The 24,250-nt window shown below is 44.1% G+C and overlaps 2 protein-coding genes across 3 annotated transcripts in view; one reads left to right on the forward strand and one right to left on the reverse strand.

Moving 5' to 3' along the window:
- The first annotated feature begins 2,222 nt into the window (after nucleotides 1–2,222).
- Nucleotides 2,223–7,684, forward strand: cfap90 (cilia and flagella associated protein 90). Its single transcript, XM_029736078.1, has 3 exons — nucleotides 2,223–2,448; nucleotides 5,775–5,891; nucleotides 7,233–7,684. Exons 1-3 carry the CDS (start codon nucleotides 2,332–2,334, stop codon nucleotides 7,410–7,412), a joined length of 414 nt encoding a protein of 137 aa, XP_029591938.1. The 5' UTR covers nucleotides 2,223–2,331; the 3' UTR covers nucleotides 7,413–7,684.
- A 151-nt stretch (nucleotides 7,685–7,835) lies between these two features.
- LOC115175633 (adenylate cyclase type 2) overlaps nucleotides 7,836–24,250 on the reverse strand; it is an 85,099-nt gene continuing 68,684 nt past the window's right edge. For both annotated transcript variants that reach the window (XM_029735035.1, XM_029735036.1), the window contains exons 20-25: nucleotides 17,219–17,377; nucleotides 16,108–16,254; nucleotides 11,117–11,224; nucleotides 10,506–10,620; nucleotides 10,263–10,387; nucleotides 7,836–9,917 (exon numbers count right to left, since the gene is read on the reverse strand). In XM_029735035.1, coding sequence (XP_029590895.1) covers nucleotides 9,765–9,917; nucleotides 10,263–10,387; nucleotides 10,506–10,620; nucleotides 11,117–11,224; nucleotides 16,108–16,254; nucleotides 17,219–17,377 — 807 coding nt within the window. In that variant the 3' untranslated portion in view covers nucleotides 7,836–9,764. The remainder of the gene's footprint in view (nucleotides 9,918–10,262; nucleotides 10,388–10,505; nucleotides 10,621–11,116; nucleotides 11,225–16,107; nucleotides 16,255–17,218; nucleotides 17,378–24,250) is intronic.

A 24,250-nucleotide genomic window follows, 5' to 3' on the forward strand; every position in this document is an offset into this window, starting at 1 on the left:
AGAGAGAGAGAGAGAGAAACTAACCAAATATCACCGTCTCCCTCTCAAATGTCAGACTCATAACTGGATTACTCCTGGGTTTCTACTGAGCAGAGAACACAGTGACTGAAACTAATGAAAGAAAGCAGGTCTCTCTCTTTCCCCATTTCTTTCTCACCCCTTCACCCATCCTTCTCTCCTCTTCTCTCTAGTCTTTCTCCCTCTTGCTTTTTCCTCTCCCCCCTCCATTATATCTTCACTCTCCTTTATCTCTTTCTTTCCCTCTCTCATAAGATAGACTCCATTCATACAGGTGTATGCTGTCTTTCATGGGCCTATGAAATAGCCAGATGTCTATAAAATTGCCTGGGAGTTTATCCTCTTAGGGTAACGCCTAATGATAAGAAAGAAGATTTATCTTCCTTTTTTTCCTCTCTCTCTTTCTCACTCCTTGGCTCTCTCCTCCAGAGTCTGTGTGTGTGTGTGTGATACTCCAGCCCAGCCTCTTAGCACAGTGTGAGTCTTTTATTGGCCTATCTCCTGCTGTTCCTCTGTAATTATGGTAGACAGAGAGAATAACAACAGCAGGTGGAGAGAGCGAGAGATAGAGAGAGAGTGCGAGAGCGAGAGAGGGATGCGTCTGTGTATGTGTGTGTGCCAATGTATTTCACACTTTCTTGGCCTTTCCTACAGTCAAATGACTAGTGGCCTCATGGGTGGAATGTTATTAATATTTTTCCATAATTAATAAGATGTTTTTTTTTTTAAACAGCCAAAAACATGGTGTTTCTATGTCAACTTACATGTTATATTTCAGTCTTCTGTGATGTGGAATATTGGGATGTAAACTCCAATTGTAATACATTTCAGCTCTATATCTGACATGGTAGAGGAGTCTTCTTTTTGTTGATCCCATAACCATGTGTGTGAGGTGTATACTTTTGTTTCAATGTAGATTTGTTTAAGACTACCAAGAAACACTCTGTGTGACCCTGATTCAGCCCACTACAGTAAACGGTTAAAGGGCGTTATCATGTGCTTATGTGGGCCGTGTGTGTGCGTGTGTGTGTGCAGAGCCATCACAGTGAGTTGTTAGGGATAACTAGAATTTCCAATAGTGCTCCTGTCACACCGGGTCAAGTGGTTAGAACTCCCACAACTCTCTGATGGGTCCCACCTTACAGGGCAGCCAACCTCACCATTCATTATATTACACACACACACACACACACACACACACACACACACACACACACACACACACACACACACACACACACACACACACACACACACACACACACACACACACACAGCAGCAGCAGCAGCAGCAGCAGCTGTGTCACTGTCCATCTTACAGAGACCTGTACCAGCAGAGGGTGATGGTATTGATGTGATCTATACTCTCCCGCAGGGCTGGAAAACACTGGAACACACGCACGCACACACACACCACGGGAGGCTGGTGAGGGGAGAACAGCTCATAATAATAGCTGGAATGGAGTGAATGGAGTGGTGTCAAACACATTCATTCCATTCCAGCCATTACTATGAGCCTGTCCTCCCCAATTAAGGTGCCACCAGCCACCTGTGACACACACACCAGTTCCACTAGCAATCAGAGCTGAGGTGAGCTGACCACACATTAGACAGACAGACTACTGGCACAAAGCAATCAGTTGACTAGGCAGAGGAGAGGACTGGTCATTATGGTATCTCATCATCAAACCCATTTAGCACTGCACTATTTGGTGGCATTAGAGGAAAAGGGGATACCTAGTCAGTCGGACAGTAGGACAACGGAATGCATTCAAACGAACAACCGAAACGCATTTAACGCAATCAGAGATGTGCGGGGAGCTGCCTTAATCGACGTTCACATCATTGTCATCCGGGGAGTAGCTGGTGCTGGGGACTAAATGCCTTGCTCAAAGTCAGAACGGCGGGTTTTACTACCTTGCCAGCTCGGGGATTCGAACCAGAGACCTATACTGTCTATTTTTTTAGAAGAGTTGGTATACGCCTAATATCAGTTAGTGTGTAATACATTTTTAATGGGCATTTTGAAAAGGTGCATATACGACCATGTTGCTTTCAACTAACTAGTTCTCAGATTGATTAAATGCAGATGACGGAGAAGAAAAAAGAAAGCAAAATGTATATTATTGCAGTAGTAAGTGTGGCTGCGCAGTCTAGGAAAGTACAGAGATGTGTGTTCCTAGTGCGCAGAAGCACTGGATTAGTATCTTAGCAACCATAGACGCCACTGGTAGCTATTTTTTGTTTACCAAGCTAAACTAGTTTTAGGTGTAGAAAGTTTTTTTATTTTTTATTTACATAGATAGCTATAGGATGGATGTGTTACTTCAATCGAAAACAAAACCAGTTTCGACAATATCTGTGTATAGTTACATTCCACCAAGACGAACTGAACCAAAAGAGAGAACCTATTACAACAGTGACTCCAAGGTATGGGTGGTTGCTACTTGCTAGCGAACGGCTAGCTAACTTACTTAGCTAAAATAGCTAGCTAGAAAACCTATATTTCTCCCTCTCAGTCTCTCTCTTTCTCTGTGTGTCCCTCTCACTCTTTTCTCTTTCTCGTTCTAACCCCTTTGTCTCTCTCCCCCGCTCTCTTTTCTCCCAGCTAGCACAATTGGTTCCTTAGAAGTTGTGGGAATGTACCTTTTTGGTTTCCAATTGGTTCTGGGAACAAAGCCATACGTTTCCTGACTGAGAACAGAAGTGTGAAAATTTTGCCTGTTCTGGGAACGTTCATTTTATGTTGCAGGGAGGTTCTGAGAACGTTTTATTATTGTTCCCTGGATGTTTTACTGGGAGGTTTTCTTAATGTTCTGAGAACATAAATGTTAGGTTATTTTGAGGTTTTTGAATAACCTCCTTAAAACTTTAACTGAAATGTTCAATAAGACTGTTAGCTAATTTTCGCCCAACATCGGACACCCCTAACTTCGGACACTCTCTAGCTGTTAGAGAATTAAATCACCTCTACTCAACATTTAAATGGACTGGAAAATAACGGTACGTTTTGCGACTAAAGACACCCTTCCAGCTACCTGACCACCGATTTTCATTGCAATTTATGTAAGTTAAGATAGGTTTTCAGAGTTTTCAAAAAAGTGATATATATATATATATACACACATTTTGTGGGACACGCTGTATATTGTAAAATTCGGCTGTGCGATAGACACATCATTTAATATACACATATTAACCTAAATTATTCATATTCATTTCAATGTTAGTATTAAACTGTTATCTACTTTCTCAAAACATAAGATGAATCTGTAAAATAAAAAGTGAGACATTTGGTTACAACACTGAAGAAGTTGTTGGTGAAGAACCATTTTTAAGAGTCTACAGGAGGGCGCACCGGGCTACGCAATGACAAGTTGACTGGAAGTCTAGTCAACTCGTTAACTATCTAGTAAACACTTCGGATATGAGGTTGCTGTCTCTTTTTTGAACAAAATTAAACGGATATATCTTGCAATTGAACAAAATAGTAAGGTGGCCAATAACTGGGGACCGTATGCTGACAATACGGGACGTATTTCTTTTTCTAAACCGCTTATCAAAAAGCTGATAATAGTAGTATTTCCACTGAAATGTCAGACATGCTAATTGCTAACCCGTTAGCTAACATTTTTATGACACCAATTATCACAAAACATTGATGGCTTGATCACAAGATAACACTGTTGAAGGTAATATATTTCTTAAATGCTGTTGAATATGCCAATAATAGGGGGTCCTACGCTAGGTTAGTTTGGGTTAACTGTTTTGAACTCCAAGCACAGATAGGACACATGGAAATTAATTTGCTTATTCATTAATCATGCAAACACATTTTTTAAAATATTTCTTTTATTGTGACTGCGTCAGTGAGATTTCAAACCTACACGAGCTTCTGTTTTCTATCCATGGAATTTGTCGACTGCGCCACCAGGATGGAGCTAGCATGCCATGTTTTTTTCTACTCATACAAAGGGTGCGTTCGTAAATTGTTTCCAGTGTGTCAGAGTGCACTCTGAGGCATTCTTAAGTTCAGAGTGTTGTCAAATTGTCTGTTCGTAAATTCAGAGTGGTTTGCTCTTGGAATGTTCACAGCGCACACTGGACACTGGCCTAAGAGCGTTCTGACCTCACAACGGCAGTCAAGCACCCAAGTTAACTGGCACAAATGAGAGAACACCTCACTCTGATGATTTTACTCGCCCTAGCAGAGCTAGTTAGGCTGTTTTTATGTTATCAAGGGTGTTAGTGACTGTAACTGTGGTGCTGGCAACAATTTAATAAAACATTTTTGCCAACATTTACTGACACCGGTCATATTCAATGAGTGTTGTGCGTTCGTAAATTCATCAGTTATTCTGCGCTCTAGCACACTCAGATGAGTGCTCTGAAATTGGCGTAGAGTAAATTACAAACGAAACCAAAGCGTTTTAGTCTACTCAAACAGACCCCATTTCAAAGGACACAAGAACTCAGTCAGATCAGGTGTGGCCAATTAGTGGGTACGGCCAACACACCTGAACACACGTAACAAGATGGAGGGTAGAGAGAGTTTTGTTGACATTGAGAACATAATGTATACCAGTGGAGGCTGCTGAGGGGAGGACGGCTCATAATAATGGCTGGAACAGAGCAGATGGAATAGCATCAAACACACGGACATTTGTTTGATGTATTTGATACCGTTCCACTAATTCCGCTCCAGCCATTACCATGAGCCCGTCCTCCCTAATTAATCTGCCACCAACTTCCTGTGATGTATATGTTTTTAAATAACATTCTTAGAACATTCTTAGGAAGTTCTTTGATGTAACTAATGTTTTTTTTGTGTGTTTTATTGAAATTTCCCACAGAAGAACGTTGTTTCTAAGAACATGAATAAGAACATGAATTTATCTAGAAACATGAGGAAACCTGTAGGAAATGTTATGCTGAAGTACTGACATTCACACAGATGAACGTTGTTTCTTAATGTTCCCGGAACAATTTGAGAACATTACTTTAAATAGAACCATGAGGAAACCTGAAGGAAACGTTATGCTGAAGTATTGAAATTCCCACAGAAGAACGTTGTTTCAAACGTTCTCTAAACTATTTGAGAACATTCCCAATGTCAAACCAGTTGTAGAACTTTCCTAGAACATTAGCAAAAATTACATTAAATGTAATCATGTTTGAACTTCAAGGAAACGTTCTGTTAAAGTAATGAAATATCAAGAAAATAACATTATTTTGTCAAGTTCCTTTAATGTGCTGAGAATGTTCCAAAGCCAAACAACTATCCTGCACCATTCCCAGAACGCTGTGGGAAGGTTGTATGCAAAATAAGCATAGGACAACCACGCTCTCACCAAGCTTTAAGAGACATATGGTTCTCAGAACGTTATGTTCTAGCTGGGCTCTCTCTCACTTCACATTTCCCTCTCTCTTCCTGACTAGTCTTGAAAACCCGACCTGAGTCAACACAGAGACGTCACTGTGTTGCCTACGGTCAGGTTTTCAAGACTACTCCCTCACCCTCACTCTCTATCTATCACACCTCTTACTGTAACAAACAGCTAGATGGCTAGCTATATCATTACTAACGTTATATCCCACTGTCTTCCACGTCCCCCCTCTGTGTCTGTCTGTCTGTCTCTCTCTCTCCATCTTCCTCTCTGTCACACACACACACACACACACACACACACACACACACACACACACACACACACACACACACACACACCAACCTATAATGATCCAATATTCCATAGGCACGGGAGGTATCCTTATACGACTGCATATACCGGCGGGCGGAGGGCTATGACAGCAAACTACACCGCGACGATAGAGAGCACTCCAACAGCAGGGGACTAGACTTGTACTCAGAGGTAACTAGCTAGCTACAGTGCTGTATCTTAATTTGATCATCCTGTTTTTGCAGGAATTTTCCAGTACTGCAGGAAATGCAAATGTATTCAATGTCTAAAAAGGCTTCTAATTTCCACTTTAACATTTCAGACTTGATTTGCCCAAACGAAAAATGTATCAACCCCTACAAAAAAAATCTAAATGTATTGTAATCCACATAATAATTCAGATTCCCTGTTGCTGCAGGACTAAATTCCTGCTGTGAGAAAGTGGGTCAAATTAAGATATGGCATCTGTACAGTAACACCTGTTGCTCTTGCGCTGATCTAAGTAGGTGGTGTTAGGATTTGGGGAGGGTAAAGTGGTGTAGCAGCCTCCCTGTATGCCCTGATACGGTTATTATGACCACCACTATGATGTGTACTTAAACCATAGTGTGCTATAACTAGCCTATCTATACCAAGGGGTTTGGACCTTCATGGCACTCACTCTGAAACCAGAGTTCAAGTCCCTAGATCTCTGCCTATGACAATTCCTATCAGCTACATTTGAATAGCCTTAAACCAGACCAAATCTAGCTGTATCATTTCACGGTAAGGTCTACACCTGTTGTATTTGGCGCAAGTGACAAACAAAGTTTGATTTTATATTTTTTGTAGTTTCATGGAACTTGTCGTACATTTTCCCAGTTGACAGTCTGTTTGACCAGCAGCAGGTGTGGCAGCATCTGCACTAGCCGACAAGCCATATGTGAACAGGTTGTTATGGGAGTAAATACAGCTAGCAGCTGGCTGTCACTGTATGCCGCTGGTGGTTGTTAGCGAGGTGGAAGTTTCCCAACACTTTCTGTGCTGAAACTATGTCAGAGTCATTATGCTTGTCAGGTAGGAAGCAGCACCAGTGGTGGGTCTAGTTTCTGAGTCAGTGAAAGTGGAGAAGTTGACTAGCTAAGTGAGTGGACACACACACACTTGTAAAGTGAATGAGCTGCACTCACTGTAGAGAGGTTTAATTACAGTAAAGTTAAGTCTTACCTTTCTGAGAGTAATTCTGCGCTCAGTGACAGCTCATGGTGTGAACTGGAGGAAATCAATTTTAAACACACAGATATGATCAAACTCAGCTACAGCATCAAGCCACCTCCAATTACAGGTGTAAAACACAGAGATAATATATATAATTGTATGGGTGTAAAGCTGTGTAATGGTGTCTGGTAAGGTGTTGAACAACTAAATGATTAACCCGCTCTCCCCCTTTTCTGCTCTCTCTCATTCACCATCATCCTCTTTCTGTCTCTTTCTCCTATATTTATTACCCTTACCCTCCCTCTCAGCTCATTCCCTGTTTCTCTTCTCTTTCAGGAGTCTTCCAGACCTGCACCAGTCTTGTCCTCATCAGAGTATGGAAGACACATGCCTCCTGTCCTCTACAAACCTGGCAGGCAGTTTGCCCGCATCTCTCACATCCACACCGAGTTCTTCAGGAAAAATGGGATCACACGCAATTTTGAGGAGGGATACGGATCAGTAGTTCCTGTGTGAGGAAGTCCGTATTCCCAACACCAGAGATAGAGTGAGAGCAGTGAGGGAGGGAGAGGGAGGGAGAGTGATGGTTTTATCAATGTGAATATGTATGGGCACAACAACACACCCAACTGATACAGTCAGTGTGGTGCTGAGTAGTAAAGATATTTAAAGATATAGATCATTCTAGAAATAGAGATATATTCAAGGAAAGATTATATATTAAAAAAAACGAATATATATATATATAGCTATATATATTATAAAATCAGATTACATATTTTAAAATACAAAGATTGTAACTGTATACATTATGGCCCACATATTTGTGACATACATAATAAAGTACAATATTTGATCAAAATACCTCTTTACAAACTACTTTGTGAACTGTCAATGCAATCATAAATAGTCAACTTTCAATGACAGGAGGCACATTGGTTCACTTAAATACAAATGGTTTTAATGAGTAAGAAAATGATGCCGTCAAAACATGGAAACATTCTTCTCCTGTTCTTGACATAGTTTTTTGGTTTTCTTACAAAAGTCCAGTAGCTCTTGATTCCCGGCTGCTCTTGAGGTCCACGTACATTGCTCTTTGCTTGACAGAAACTCTGCTCCAGAGCCATAGAGATAGGTTAGCTATAGAAGGTTTGGCAAACTATTGTTCATGTTGGCACCAATTTTTTTTCTTCTATTCTGACTAAAAGTACTGTAATGGTGAAAGGACTATTGGTGCCAAGATGGCTCTGACTAGAATCCTGACACAGACTCTCAATATCCGTCTCTGCACTGCACCACAGAACCACTCGGGCAGCCAATGAAATCCACTAAAGCTAGAAATTGCCGTTACGCACAGATCTAGGATCAGCTTATCCTAAACACAGGGGGGAAGGGGATGCAAAACTGACCTAAGATCAGCATCTAAGGACGACTGTAACCTATGAAGTCCAGCCACTACTGTAACCAGCTAAGGAGGGACGATGCAGGTAATACTGTATGTACAGCCGTCTGTCTGTCTGTCTGTTGTTCTGTCTGTTCTAAATGTTGTCTGTCTGCCTTCTGTCTGGTTCAGATGAAGTGGTCTGGTGTTACTGTTGTAAACAAAGAGTCTTGATAGATACGTTCTATTACAGCAGGCAGTTTTGAATGTGTGTGTGTGTGTGTGTGATTGTATAAGTCCTTGTATGTGTGTATGTGCTGTATTTGTGCATGCATGTATGTGTGTCGGGTTGGAACCAAAGTTATTTTCCAATTATTTCATTCTGAACAGAACCACCATTTTTTTTGTTCCGCTAAACTGTTCCGACCAGCAAAATACATTTCTGAACCGGTTCAAAGCAAAAAGTACAGGTTGATATCGTTCCTTTCGGTTCCTTTTTTAACCTGTGAAATCCACCGTTTTTTACATTTAGCTCGTTAAATTACTTTACCAATCATTGCGGATAGAGCAGGCAAGCTAGTTGTTTCCATGCGTGATGGACAGACAAGTGTAGCCTATGGCGCAAGATGCGACTGAAATTTTGTGGGTGGGAAGAGAGCAAGATAGGGTTGAGGAGGCTTGAAGCGCAGGGCATCTTGTTATTATGACATGCATTATCTGAATTAGGTTCACATAATTATACCTAGGCGGAGGGCTTCTATGGAGAAATATTGAATGTCCTTTGAGCTAACTAGCTAACAAGCTTGAGCTAGCTAGCTAACTGACAAGTGCCACCAGAATTAAAAACACATCTTACATTTTTGTAAGGTTTAATAATTTCAACAAAAAGGTGATAATCAGGCCTATAGTATTGTAATAAAACAGGCAGGGAGCAGGTCTCGAACCAACGTCCTTCTAGCCCAAAGTCCAGCGCACTATCGACTGTGCCGCAAAAGCATGCTCAAGCGGCAGAGTCGATATCCTCGCTTATAAACCCAGGGTTGTTACAGTATCCTTAACTAGCATTGAAAAAGTTGATCCATTCTTCTCTAGCTAATACAAATTCTCTCTCCCTATCTTCTGAATCACGCTTGTAAAGTTTTTGTTGTGTTTTTTTGTGGGACTAGAAAAAAATGCCTGTAACGTAAAATAGCATTATTAATCGCTTACCATGCTTTTAAAATAATGGTTTTGTTCCGGAACAATTTGGATCACTTTTGTTCCCGGTTCCGTTTCTGTTCCTTGACAAATTTAGTTATTTTCCGGTTTTCGATTCGGTTCACTGAACCGGTTTGAAGCCCTGATGTGGGTGCAAGTCCATTTGTATGTATGTAAGTCCATTTGTGTGTGTGTGTGTGTGTGTGTGTGTGTGTGTGTGTGTGTGTGTGTGTGTGTGTGTGTGTGTGTGTGTGTGTGTGTGTGTGTGTAAATTGCTCAGTGTATGATGTTCAAGGCATCACAGTCCCTTGCGACAGTGATCTGGTCATCTCTGTGTGTACGAAGAAGGTCTTGAGCTCTCCCTTCCCCTTCACGTTGATGATGCCGCGACATGAACACATGTAGCCCAGCGTCAACAGGATACGACTCGTCTCCTCGGTTACCTGGAAGCAGCGAAAACACAAATCACATGTAGGCAGAAAATTCCATAGAATTCCATATTGAACTCTTAATAGGATCTCTGTGGTAAATGTAATATTTTATATTAATAACTAAAGACTTCATCAGGAAAGAATAATAGTCGAAAGAGTGGCTTTTATACTGTATAGTTCTGTATTATTATATATCTACATTTGCATGACGTCATCTCCGTACCTGTATACCGTATTCATTAACCTTGACCTAATTCTACAGCGACCACTAGTGGTACAACATAAAACTGCATGCAGCTAGTATTATTTTAGCATTAATATTAGTGTAGCTGTATTCTAAATGTATGAATCGATTACCTGTATTTTCCCCAGTATCCCAGTACTCTCCATCCGGCTGGCCACATTAACACTGTTCCCCCAGATATCATACTGAGGCTTTTGCGCTCCGATCACCCCCGCAATCACCGGACCATGGTTTATCCCTGACACAACCAGGAAGAGGGGTTAGAGGTCCCATGTAAGACAGACTGTATCTTTCTCTCTCTCTCTCTCTTTTTCTCTCTCACACACACACACACACACACACACACACACACACACCAACTCGTAGCCTGAAGTCATTGAAGGAGTGTTTGTTGATGACATCTAGTTTCCCGACCAAGGCGAAGGCAAATTCCATCATGGTGCCAATGTGCATGTACTGACGGTCATGCTCCTGAGAGAGAAAGATAGTGTAAGGAGAGAGAGAGAGAGGGAGAAGGAGAGGGAAGGGATGACAGAGAGTGTTGTTTAGCACCACCATATAGCTCTACAACTGTAATTGGAGGTGGGTTGATGCTGTAGCTGAGTTTGATCATTTCTGTGGGTTTCTGTTTCTCCTATTCACACCATGAACTGTCATTGAGAGGAGAAAGGTCATTTATCCCTACAGTTATAGTGAGGGAAAAAAGTATTTGATCCCCTGCTGATTTTGTACGTTTGCCCACTGATAAAGAAAGGATCCGTCTATAATTTAAAATGCAAATCATTTTATAACATTTTTGGCATGTGTTTTTCTGGATATTTTTGTTGTTATTCTGTCTCTCACTGTTCAAATAAACCTACCATTAAAATGATAGACTGATCATTTCTTTGTCAGTGGGCAAACGTACAAAATCAGCAGGGGATCAAATACTTTTTTCCCTCACTGCATGTGTGTGTGTGTCATGTACCTGGGTGTATTCAGGTCCAGGTGTAGCGTTGAGCCCAGTAGCAGCCATGTAGGTGCTGCCAATAGTCTTTATCTTCTCCACCCCGCTGAATTTAGGCTTGGACAGCAGCTATTACACACACACAGAGAGAGAGAGAGAGAGAGAGAGAGAGAGAGAGAGAGAGAGAGAGAGAGAGAGAGAGAGAGAGAGAGAGAGAGAGCAGCAATCCCAAAGTGAGGATGGAAGTGAACTTCAGCAGTGATGATTTCATGAACTTATCTTCAATGAAAATATCATGATCACAAGAAAATAAATTACAGACTCCTCTTTGCAAATGTGTATTTTTCCAAAACTCAGTTGTCCTGAATCTGCACAGAACTGCCAAGACTTCAGATCAATGGAGACACTTGAGTTTTTGAATCCTGACACATTCATGAAAATAGTCATGGCCTCTAAACCTTCCAGCTGTCTACTGGACCCTATTCCAACTAAACTAATGAAGGAGCTACTGCCTGTGCTTGGCCCTCCTATGTTGAATTTAATAAACGGCTCTCTATTTTCCGGATGTGTACCAAACTCACTAAAAGAGCCAGTAATATAGCCTCTCCTGAAAAAGCTAAATCAGCCTGTAATCGAATCTCCCATTCCTAAAAATAAATACAAAATAAAGCTGTTGCTCAGATACTCACATCCATCTTGAAGACAAATAATGTATACATAACACTCCAGTCTAGTTTTAGACCCCATCATAGTACTGAGACCGCAGTCGTGAAGGTGGTAAATTACATTTGAATGGCGTCAGACCAAGGCTCTGAGTCTGTCCTCAATCACCACATTCGTTCAGAGAGATTGGATACCCTAATTGGTCTACACGGACAAGTTCTTGCCTGGTTTAGATCTGTCGGAAAGATATCAGTTCATCTCTGTGGATGGTTTGTCCTCTGACAAATCAATGGTAAGTGTTCCTCAAGGTTCCGTTTCAGAACCAGTAATGTTTCCCTATACACTGAGTATACAAAACATTAAGAACACCTGCTCTTTCCATGACATAGACTGAACAGGTGAATCCAGGTGAAAGCTATGATTCCTTATGTTAAATCCACTTCAATCAGTTGAGATGAAGAGGACGATACAGGTTAAGAAGGATTTTTAAGCCTTGAGACAATTGAGACATGGATTGTGTATGTGTGCCATTCAGAGGGTGAATGGGCAAGACAAAATATTGAAATGCCTTTGAACGGGGTATGGTAGTAGGTGCCAGCCGTACCGGTTTGTGTCAAGAACTGCAACGCTGTTGGGTTTTTCACACTCTACAGTTTCCTGTCTATATCAAGAATGGTCCACCACCAAAAGAACATCCAGCTAACTTGACACAACTGTGGGAAGCATCGGAGTCAACTTGGGCCAGCATCCCTGTGGAAATCTTTCGACACCTTGTGGAGTCCATGCCCCTAAGTATTGTGGCTGTTCTGAGGGGAAAATGGGGGGGTGCAACTCAATATTAGGAAGATGTTCCTAATGTTTGGTATACTCAGTGTATATGCTACCTCTTGGTGATGTCATTCGGAAACATAATTTCAACTTTCACTGCTATACAGACGACACACACGTTTTCAATGAAACTTGGTGAAGCCCCAAAATTCCTTACCCTGGAAGCCTGTGTTTCAGACGTAAGGAAGTGGATGGCATTAAATGTTTTTCTATTAAAATCGGACAAAACAGAGATGCTAGTTCTAGGTCCTGAGAAACAAAGAGATCTGCTGTCGGATCTGAGAATTAATCTTGATGTCACAAAATCCTTCGTGCTGTTGTAAGGAGGACCAAGGCGCAGCGGAAGTGTGGATACTCATATTTTAATTTTCAAAAAAAGGAGTAGAGCATCCACTGAAAAAACAATAAACACCACAGTGACAGTCTTACAGGCATACAAAACGCAGTGTAAAAACAACCACCCACAAACCCCAGTGACAAACAACTCCTACATATATGACTCCCAATCAGGAACAACGATTCCCAGCTGTTCCTGATTAGGAGTCACAAGACACACACAAGACTGCCACGTCCTGACCCCCAAACTACTACCACAACTCCATCTGCTGGTCAGGACGTGACAGTACCCCCCCTCAAGGTGCAGACCCCGGAATGCACCTAACCACAAAAAAAACACCAACAAACAATATCCCCAACAAAACCCATAAACACTAACCCTAAACAATAAGGGAGGGAAGGGAGGGAAGGGAGGGTGGCTGCCGTCACCGACGGCACTGTGCTACACCCTCCCTCCCCAACCCACCTATCCTGGAGGTGGCTCAGGTGCAGGCCGTTCCTGGCTGTCGGGGCAGTCTGGCAGCTCGGGCCAGTCTGGGCAGTCTGGCAGCTCGGGGCAGTCTGGGCAGTCTGGCAGCTCGGGGCAGTCTGGGCAGTCTGGCAGCTCGGGGCAGTCTGGCAGCTCGGGGCAGTCTGGCAGCTCGGGACAGTCTGGGCAGTCTGGCAGCTCGGGGCAGTCTGGGCAGTCTGGGCAGTCTGGCAGCTCGGGGCAGTCTGGGCAGTCTGGCAGCTCGGGGCAGTCTGGGCAGTCTGGCAGCTCGGGGCAGTCTGGCAGCTCGGGGCAGTCTGGCAGCTCGGGGCAGTCTGGCAGCTCGGGACAGTCTGGGCAGTCTGGCAGCTCGGGACAGTCTGGGCAGTCTGGCAGCTCGGGACAGTCTGGGCAGTCTGGCAGCTCGGGACAGTCTGGGCAGTCTGGCAGCTCGGGACAGTCTGGGCAGTCTGGCAGCTCGGGACAGTCTGGGCAGTCTGGCAGCTCGGGACAGTCTGGGCAGTCTGGCAGCTCGGGACAGTCTGGGCAGTCTGGCAGCTCGGGACAGTCTGGGCAGTCTGGCCGCTCCGGCAGTTCAGGGCAGTCTGGCCGCTCCGGCAGTTCAGGGCAGTCTGGCCGCTCCGGCAGTTCAGGGCAGTCTGGCCGCTCCGGCAGTTCAGGGCAGTCTGGCCACTCCGGCAGTTCAGGGCAGTCTGGCCACTCCGGCAGTTCAGGGCAGTCTGGCCACTCCGGCAGTTCAGGGCAGTCTGGCCACTCCGGCAGTTCAGGGCAGTCTGGCCACTCCGGCAGTTCAGGGCAGTCTGGCCACTCCGGCAGTTCAGCGCAGTCTGGCCACTCCGGCAGTTCAGCGCAGTCTGGCCACTCCGGCAGTTCAGCGCAGTCTGGCCACTCCGGCGACTGTTGACTGGCGGGCAGCTCTGGTGACTGTTGACTGGCGGGCAGCTCCGACGACTGTTGACTGGCGGGCAGCTCCGACGACTGTTGACTGGCGGGCAGCTCCGACGACTGTTGACTGGCGGGCAGCTCCGACGACTGTTGACTGGCGGGCAGCTCCGACGACTGTTGACTGGCGGGCAGCTCCGACGACTGTTGACTGGCGGGCAGCTCCGACGACTGTTGACTGGCGGGCAGCTCCGACGACTGTTGACTGGCGGGCAGCTCTGGTGACTGTTGACTGGCGGGCAGCTCTGGAGATGGTTGACTGGCGGGCAGCTCTGACGACTGTTGACTGGCGGGCAGCTCTGACGACTGTTGACTGGCGGGCAGCTCTGACGACTGTTGACTGGCGGGCAGCTCCTGCCCCGTCACACAGCCCTTGTGCCCCCCCCTAAAAAAATTATTGGGGGTGCCTCTCGGTCTCCCAGTCCTCGCCAGCCTTCTTCCGCTGCTTGGTCCTGTGTAGGTGGGTGGTTCTGTCACAAAATCCTTCGTGCTGTTGTAAGGAGGACCAAGGCGCAGCGGAAGTGTGGATACTCATATTTTAATTTTCAAAAAAAGGAGTAGAGCATCCACTGAAAAAACAATAAACACCACAGTGACAGTCTTACAGGCATACAAAACGCAATGTAAAAACAACCACCCACAAACCCCAGTGACAAACAACTCCTACATATATGACTCCCAATCAGGAACAACGATTCCCAGCTGTTCCTGATTAGGAGTCACAAGACACACACAAGACTGCCACGTCCTGACCCCCAAACTACTACCACAGCTCCATCTGCTGGTCAGGACGTGACACTTGATGGTCGTCTGAAATAAAACTGTGAAGGACCTCAGTGTTACTCTGGACCCTGATCTCTCTTTTGACAAACATATCCATCTTCTTAACATTCCAAAATCTGAAACCTTTTGTCCAAAAATTATGCAGATGTCACGTCCTGGCCAGTATAAGGTTAATTGTTTTTGTAGTTTGGTCAGGGCGTGGCAGAGGGTATTTGTTTTATTGTGGTTCAGGGTGGTGTGTTTTGTTAAAAGGGTGGTTGATTTAGTAATTCCGGGTTTTGGTTTATGTTTAAGTATTTCTATGTGGAGTCTAGTGAGTGTATGTCTATGTTTGGTTAATTGGGGTTGGGACTCTCAGTTGAAGGCAGGTGTTGTCTATCTGCCTTTGATTGAGAGTCCCATATAGTAGGGTGTGTTTGTGTGTGGTATTTGTGGGTGATTGTTCTGTGTTGAGCTTTGCTTGGCCAGACTGTTTGTAGTTGTTCGTTCGTTCTTTTGTTTTTGTTATTTTGTACGTTCATTTTTGGAAGTTAATACATCTCAAGATGAGCATACACATACCTGCTGCGTATTGGTCCTCCTTCACCGACGACAACCGTGACAGCAGAAATGATAATCCATGCTTTTGTCACTTCAAGATTAGACCACTGCAATGCTCTACTCTCTCTGGCTACCCTGATAAGGCACTAAATAAACTTCAGCTAGTGCTAAATACGGCTGCTAGAATCTTGACTAGTACCAAAACAATCGATCATATTACAGTGCTATCCTCTACACCGGCTTCCTATTAAGGCTAGGGCTGATTTCAAGGTTTTACTGCTAACATACAAAGCTTTACATGGACTTGTTCCTAACTATCTCTCTGATATGGTATGGATATGATATGGTCACAAGATGCAGGCCTCCTTATTGTTCCTACACAGATGTGTGACAGAAGTGATAAGAAACCAATGAGGACAGAGTAATTCACCTCGTCAAAGTCAGCGATGATCTCGTTGAGGAGTCTGAGACATTCCAGGCCCTCCTTGTTGACGTCTGACTCTGTGTAGAACTCCTTAAAGTCTGGAATGGAGGCGAACATCACACATACCGACTCATACGACTGGTGGTACAGATCCTAGAGAAACAAACACACAGACACAGGTCAGTGGAATGGATCAGTGCAATTCCAAAATAGGGTTAGAATGTGTGGTTCTAAAGTTAGTTCTAGAATGCATTTATTTTGTGTCTTCTAGAAACACAGCCGGCCCGCTCATTATGCAGGATTAGGCGGCCACCTATGGTGGCAGATTGACGAGGGAGGCATTTTCTGAACTAAACTGGCCAAGATGCACCTCAAACAACAACAACACATTATCCTCACTTAATTCTGCCCAAAAACAATGAGAATTTCTCTCAACCAGTGGCATAAGGGCTTTTTAGATGAGCACGAGCCAATGTCTTTTGGACGTCTGTTTTTGGTCCTGTCCGGATGTCTTTTTTTTGTATTTTACAAACAGTAGGCTTACCACATAGATGGGCATTCATAAAAGTCAATTTCAGACAACACTGTAGGCTACACCTCAGTAAGCACGGATCGACGCCGACGCCTTTTGTACGTATTTTTTTGGTGCAATTCCGGACCGGCTTTGATTTCCACATCCACGGATATGTTTGGTTCAGATTTTGTCTGGTCTTGACCAGCCTTGATTTGGCCCAAACATAGAAGACTAGAAATAAAAAAATAATTAAACTTTCATTCAGAACTGAACATTAACTTGATTTAAACATCTGGAAAATAAGTATTTTTCAGCGTCCGGAGAATATGCCTTTCCAACGTCCTAAAATAAAATATTTAAATATACGGAAATTATTTTTCACCTTTCATTCAGAACCTAAATTGAACCTAACTTCAATGTCAGGAAAATACGTCTGCTTACTGGGACTATTCTAGTTTTGCGGGGCAGCATTTTTTGGTCTCGCCTATGGCGGCAGAACAGCAGGGACCAGCCCTGTCTAGAAAGAGTTCTAGAATAAGAATTTGTTTTGTTCTGTGGTTCTGAGTTCTCAAGGTTATGTTCTGTGAATGGTCGTTGCCCCACCTCGTTCTTCCAGTTGCGTCCCAGGAAGTGTTCTGCGACGTGGGCAGGTAGAACGTTCTCCAGTAGAACCCTGTTGAGGTTCTCCATGGTCTCAATCTCCTCACACTCTCTCTTGAACTTGTCCCTCCACAGGAAGTCCAACCTACAGTAATATTCATTCTGTTAACAGGAGGACACAGAGACAGTAAAGATACGGTGGTAATAAAGTAAATAATAAATCATTTTATGACTACGCTTGAGTAAAGGTTTACCAACAATAGCACCAACTATGTGATGGTCTTTTATTACTGTAAATGTAGGTGATGCATTTTCAGGAATTTGCTGAACTTATCAAGTTGAAAGGAGACTGGTCTTGACTCACTATTCACTATACTTATGAAACGATGAAAGAGAAGAACAGAACACATGTGTCAAACACATTGTTCTCAAAGTGAAATTTATTTGAGTTGTCCACTTGGAAAGTCACTGCTTCACGTTCTCATAACTTTAACGACATGGAAAAAGAAAATAATACTTTTGGCATTTTTCTCCCCCATAGGCCATCTCCCTCTCCCATTGAGAGAATCTAAAGGCGGAATAAGAGATTCCGTCCAAAATGGCAATCTTTTCCCTATAGTGCACCACTTTTGACAAGGGCCCTGGTCAAAACTAGTGAACTATTATAGGGATTAGGGTGCCATTTGGGTCGCAGAACTATCTCACCAACTGACCCTTCAGAGCATGTTTTGTATTCATGGGAAATGAACGCTCTGGTAATAAGACACTAAAGCAGAGGATAGCAGCGTTGCTGTCTTCGCTTCAGGGAGCGCTGAACACCAGCCTGATTAGCATAAAGTAGGCGCTGATTTCTCATTGGTTATCCACACCTGGGGGACTTCTAAACACGTCTAAATAGGTCAGCCGGGTGCCGAGATGAAGGTCAAAACGCCCCGGGGTGTATATATGTGTGTGTGTGTGTGTGTGTGTGTGTGTGTGTGTGTGTGTGTGTGTGTGTGTGTGTGTGTGTGTGTTAGAGCTTATGGCTACCTGTGGGCCAGCGACTACGTAAGTGTGTGTGCGTGCACGCATGCATGTGAATGGGTGCTAGCTAGGTCATCCTTGTGAAGAGTTGAGAAGGCCTAGTAACTAGGCCAGGCAGGAACAGTGGTATTATGAGAGGCTGTTTAGTAGGCAACTAGCTAATGATGGTTAATTAATGAATCATTCATCTGTTCTTCATTACCTCATGTTTACAGCCAGATGCTGCAAGGGAGGACAATTTAACACCTCCAGAAAGGATTTAAAATAAAGAAACAGGCAAAAAATGTAAAATCGTTTAAAATACAGCTAACCAAATACTGCAATTAAATGAAACATGTGCGTCATCCCCAAACACAGCCCCTACCCTTCTGGTGACTATAACCCAGTTTGACAACAGAGGGAACTGTATGGGCCAGCTCTTGTCCACTGGGGACGGTATATTTGGGTACACAAGACTCTCCAGGACATCTGAATCTGAACAGCTGTGATGGATGGTACCCCAGAGCAGTGGCATAGGCAGAAATCTGTTGATGCCAGGGCCAGCAAAAATTATTCTATTATCATGAAAGTGTACCCTATACAGCAAAATCTCCAGTGTCAAATTGAACACTGGCCCAGTGTCTATACAGGTCCACACTTTTGAGTGTTGAATTAATACTGTTCTTAGTGCTGATGATGTTACACTTTGTCAATATTAGGGAATTAACACTTTGAGTGTTATGCAATAGTACTTCATATATTATTTTAACACCAGGAAGTACATATAGTTTACACCAATGGTGTTATGCAATAACACCTTATAAAGTATTTTTAACACTAGGAAGTGTTTTAACACTAGTGTACAAAACATTAGGAACACCTTCCTAATATTGAGTTGTACCTCCATCTTTTGCCCTTAGAACAGCCTCAATTCGTCAGGGCATGGACTCTACAAGGTGTCGAAAGCTGGCCCATGTTGACTCCAATGCTTCCCACAGTTGTGTCAAGTTGGCTGGATGTCCTTTTGGTGGTGGACCATTTTTGATACACAAGGGAAACTGTTGAGTGTGAAAAACCCAGCAGTGTTGCAGTTTTTGACACACTCAAATCATTGCGCCTGGCACCTACTACCATACCCCGTTTAAAGGCACTTAAATATTTTGTCTTGGCCATTCAACCTCGGAATGGCAAACATACACAATTCATGTCTCAATTGTCTCAAGGCTTAAAAATCCTTCTCTAGAGTCTATTGCTGCACCGGTGCTTCAATCTAAGTAACATAACACAAAAAAATCCCCATCAAAATCTGTCAGTTTAAGCTACAGATATCTGTGGTGGAAAGTGGCCAAGCTACAGTGGTGTTTGTCAGACCATGAGACATCCCAAAAATCGGTCTTCTCACGAAAACGTCTGACCTGCAAACTTATATGACCACTCTATGGAAAGATGAGATGCTCATGAACAAGATGGTGGTCTACGGCCCCTAGAGGCCCCACGGAACCGTCAATGTGCCAACTTTTGTTTGTAGCATCTGAACTGTTTTGGCCACAAACTAATCACCCCTTTCCCCACTGTGGAAAGGGGTGATTCTCACAAACACGATGACGTTCTCCGTTTTGCTCGACAACTCCCAGCAGTGTCACGGGACTCACCTGAAGATAACTGGTACCGGTTGAAAAAAATAATGGAAGTATGGAGGTAGTTTTAAGAATGAACCTTTCTCATCTCTTTCATCTACACAAATTGAAGTGGATTTAACAAGTGACAATAAAACCTAATTTAGTATTTTTAACCATTACACCAAGAGGTCTGTATCTCTTGACAAGGTCACTCAGTGTTGGGTTAAGGACATTACAATAATATTTAAAGTCTTTATCGCCACATGCTCTTATATAAGCGTCTATAAAGACTTCGGAACTGGCAGCAGACATTCTCAAACCTTTAGTATTTACTATTTTATTAGGATCCCCAATTAGACTCTACTCTTCCTGGGGTCCAAACAGGAAACAAAACACACCAGATAAAATACATAATATGCATAATATAATAACATAATATACATAATTGACATAATATACAGTGCCTTCGTTAAGTATTCAGACCACTTTACTTTTTCCACATTTTATTACGTTACAGCCTTATTCTAAAATTTATGAAATAGTTTTTTCCCCTCATCAATCTACACATAATACCCCATAATGACAAAGCAAAAACTGTTTTTTAGAAATGTTTTCAAATTGCTAAAAAAATAAACATATTGAAATATTACATTTACGTAAGCATTATTTACTCAGTACTTTGATGAAGCACATTTGGCAGCAATTACAGTCTTCTTGGGTATGACGCTACAAGCTTGGCACACCTGTATTTTGTGAGTTTCTCCCATTCTTCTCTGCAGATCCTCTCAAGCTCTGTCAGGTTGGATGGGGAATGGTGCTGCACAGCTATTTTCAGGTGTCTCGAGATATGTTCGATCGAGTTCAAGTCCACGCTCTGGCTTGGCCACTCAAGGACTGTCACGTCCTGACCAGTATAAGGGGTTATTTGTTATTGTAGTTTGGTCAGGATGTGGCATGGGTGTGTTTGTTTTAAGTTGTCGGGGTTTTGGGGTTGGGTTCTATGTCTTGTATTTCTATGTTCTATTTTCTATTTTTTCTATTTCTATGTCTAGTTTATTGTTTTGACCGTCAATTGGAGGCAGCTGTTCCTCGTTGCCTCTAATTGAAAGTCCTATTTAGTAGGGGTGTTTTTCATGTTTTTTTGTGGGTAGTTGTTCTTTGTATAGCTTAGTAGCCTTACAGGACTGTTTCGTCGTTGTTTTTGTATACGTGTTTATTTTTGTTTTCCTTCTTCAATAAAAAAGAAGATGAGTATACATAATCCCGCTGCGTTTTGGTCCAATCCCTACGACACCCGTGACAGAACTACCCACCACCAACGGACCAAGCAGCGGAGGAAGGAGCAACAGGAAGAGGGATGGACATGGAAGGAGATGAGGATGAGTTTATCCAGGGCTATGGAGGATTTAAGAAAGACAGAGAGGCATCCCCAAAACATTTATTTGGGGGGGGCACACGGGGAGTTGGGCAGAGTCAGGATGGAGACCTGAGCCAACTGCCCATGCTTATTATGGGGAGCAACGAGTCAAGAAAGCACCGAGCTATGGGGAAATGCGCACTGTATTGAGAAGAAGCATTCAAAGGCCGGTGCGATCGGTGGAAGCTCCTCAGCGTGGCCAGGCTACATTTACCATCCAGCCAGGACGGGATGTGCAGGAGGTGCGCTCCAGACCTCCAGTGCCTACTCATGGCCCGGTGTATCCAGTTCCTGCTCCTTGCACTAGCCCTGAGGTGCGTGCCTCTAGTCTGGCGCCTCCAAAGCCAGAACCACGCACCAGGCCTCCAGTGCGTCAGCCCAGTCTAGTACGTCCTGTTCCCACTCCTCGCACTAGCCTTGGGGTGCGTGTCTCCAGTCTGGTACCTCCAGTACCAGCCCCATGCACCAAGCCTCCAGTGCGTCAGCCCAGTCCAGCTCGTCCTGCTCCTGCTCCTCGCACTAGCCCTGTGGTGCGTGTCCCTAGTCTGGCGCCTCCTAAGCCAGCCCCATGCATCAGGCCTTCAGTGCGCAGTCCCTGTCCAGAGCTTTCGGCAACAGTGCCCCGTCCAGAGCTTTCGGCAACAGTGCCCCGTCCAGAGTGTCCGGCAACAGTGCCCCGTCCAGAGTGTCCGGCAACAGTGCCCCGTCCAGAGTGTCCGGCAACAGGGCCCCGTCCAGAGTGTCCGGCAACAGTGCCCCGTCCAGAGTTTCCGGCAACAGTGCCCCGTCCAGAGCTTCCGGCGATAGTGACCCGTCTAGAGATGGCCCATAGTCCGGAGCTGACAGAGACAGCCCACAGTCCGGAACCGACAGAAACGGCCCACAGTCCAGAACCGACAGAGACGGCCCACAGTCCGGAACCGACAGAGACGGCCCACAGTCCGGAACCGACAGAGACGTCCCACAGTCCGGAACTGACAGAGACGTCCCACAGTCCAGAAGTGACAGAGACGCCCTACAGTCCGGAACCGACAGAGTCACCCTCCAGTCCAGAACCGGCGCAGCCAGAGTCGCCCTCCAGTCCGGAGCTCCCAGAGTTGCCCTCCAGTCCGGAGCTCCCAGAGTCGCCCTCCAGTCCGAGGTCTCCAGCGACGCGCATCAGCCCGAGGTCTCCAGCGACGCGCATCAGCCCGAGGTCTTCAGCAATGCGCCATAGCCCAGAGACTTCGGAAGGGGTAAAATATAATAAGCATTTAGCAGGGGTGGACAGGTTAGGTTGGGGAGTAAGGCTGGAGCCTGTGCCACCTCCGTAGTAGGAGGTTGGGGAGGGGGGGTGTAGCACAAGAACAGTCGGTGACGGTGGCCACCCTCCCTTCCCTCCCTTTAGTTAGGATTATTTTTTGGTTTTGGGGTTTATTTTTTTGTGTTTATTTTTTGTGTGAGGTGCTTCCGAGGTCTGCACCTTTGGGGGGAGGGGGGGGTACTGTCACGTCCTGACCAGTATAAGGGGTTATTTGTTATTGTAGTTTGGTCAGGACGTGGCAGGGGTGTGTTTGTTTTGTGTTGTCGGGGTTTTTGGGTTGTGTTCAATGTTTTGTATTTCCATGTTCTATTTTCTAGTTTTTCTATTTCTATGTCTAGTTTATTGTTTTGACCTTCAATTGGAGGCAGCTGTTCCTCGTTGCCTCTAATTGAAGGTCCTAGTTAGTAGGGGTGTTTTTCATGGGGTTTTTGTGGGTAGTTGTTCTTTGTATAGCCTAGTAGCATTACAGGACTGTTTCGTCGTAGTTTTTGTATACATGTTATTTTTGTTTTCCTTCTTCAATAAAAAAGAAGATGGGTATACATATTCCCGCTGCGTTTTGGTCCAATCCCTACGACACCCGTGACAAGGACATTCAGAGACTGCTGTTTTGTCTTGACTGTGTGCTTAGGGTTGTTGTCCTGTTGGAAGGTGAACCTTCGCCCCAGTCTGAGGTCCTGAGTGCTCTGAAGCAGGTTTTCATCAAGGATCTCTCTGTATTTTGCTCCGTTCATCTTTGCCTCAATCCTGATCTCCCAGTCCCTGGCGCTGAATAACTTCCCCACAGCATGATGCTGCCAGTGGTGGAAAAAGTATCCAATTGTCATACTTGAGTAAAAGTAAAGATACCTTAATATAAAATGACTCAAGTAAAATTGAAAGTCACCCAGTAAAATTCTACTTGAGTAAAAGTCTAAAAGTATTTGGTGTTAAATATACCAAAAGTAAATGTAAAAGAATTGCACAAATATACGTAAGTATCAAAAGTAAAGGTAAAAGTACGAATAATGAAAAAAATCCTTATATTAAGCAAACCAAACGGCACAATTTTCTTGTTTTTTTTAAATTTATGGATAGCCTGGGGCACACTCCAAAACTTTGACATAATTTACAAACAAAGCATTTGTGTTTAGTGAGTCCGCCAGATCAGAGGCAGTACGGATGACAAGGGATGTTGTCTTGATAAGTGTGTGAATTGAAACATTTTCTGTCTTGCTAAGCATTCAAAATGTAACGAGTACTTTTGGGTGTCAGGGGAAACGTATGGAGTAAAAAGTACATTCTTTTCTTTAGGAATGTAGTGTTGTACAGACACCCCAAAAAATACTTCAGTCGTACTTTAAAGTATTTTTGCGTAAGTACTTTACACCACTGGATGCTGCCACCACCATGCTTCACCGTAGGGATGGTGCCAGGTTTCCTCCAGACATGACGCTTGGCATTCAGGCCAAAGAGTTCAATCTTGGTTTCATCAGACCAGAGAATCTTGTTTCTCATGGTCGGAGAGTCTTTAGGTGCCTTTTGACAAACCCCAAGCAGCTGTCATGTGCCTTTTACTGAGGAGTGGCTTCCGTCTGGCCACTTTACCATAAAGGCCGGAATGGTGGAGTGCTGCAGAGATGATTGTCCTTCTGGAAGTTTCTCCCATCTCCACAGAGGAACTTTAGAGCTCTGTCAGAGTGACCATTTGGTTC

Source organism: Salmo trutta, chromosome 36 (assembly GCF_901001165.1).
Source record: "Salmo trutta chromosome 36, fSalTru1.1, whole genome shotgun sequence".
NCBI lineage: Eukaryota > Metazoa > Chordata > Actinopteri > Salmoniformes > Salmonidae > Salmo > Salmo trutta.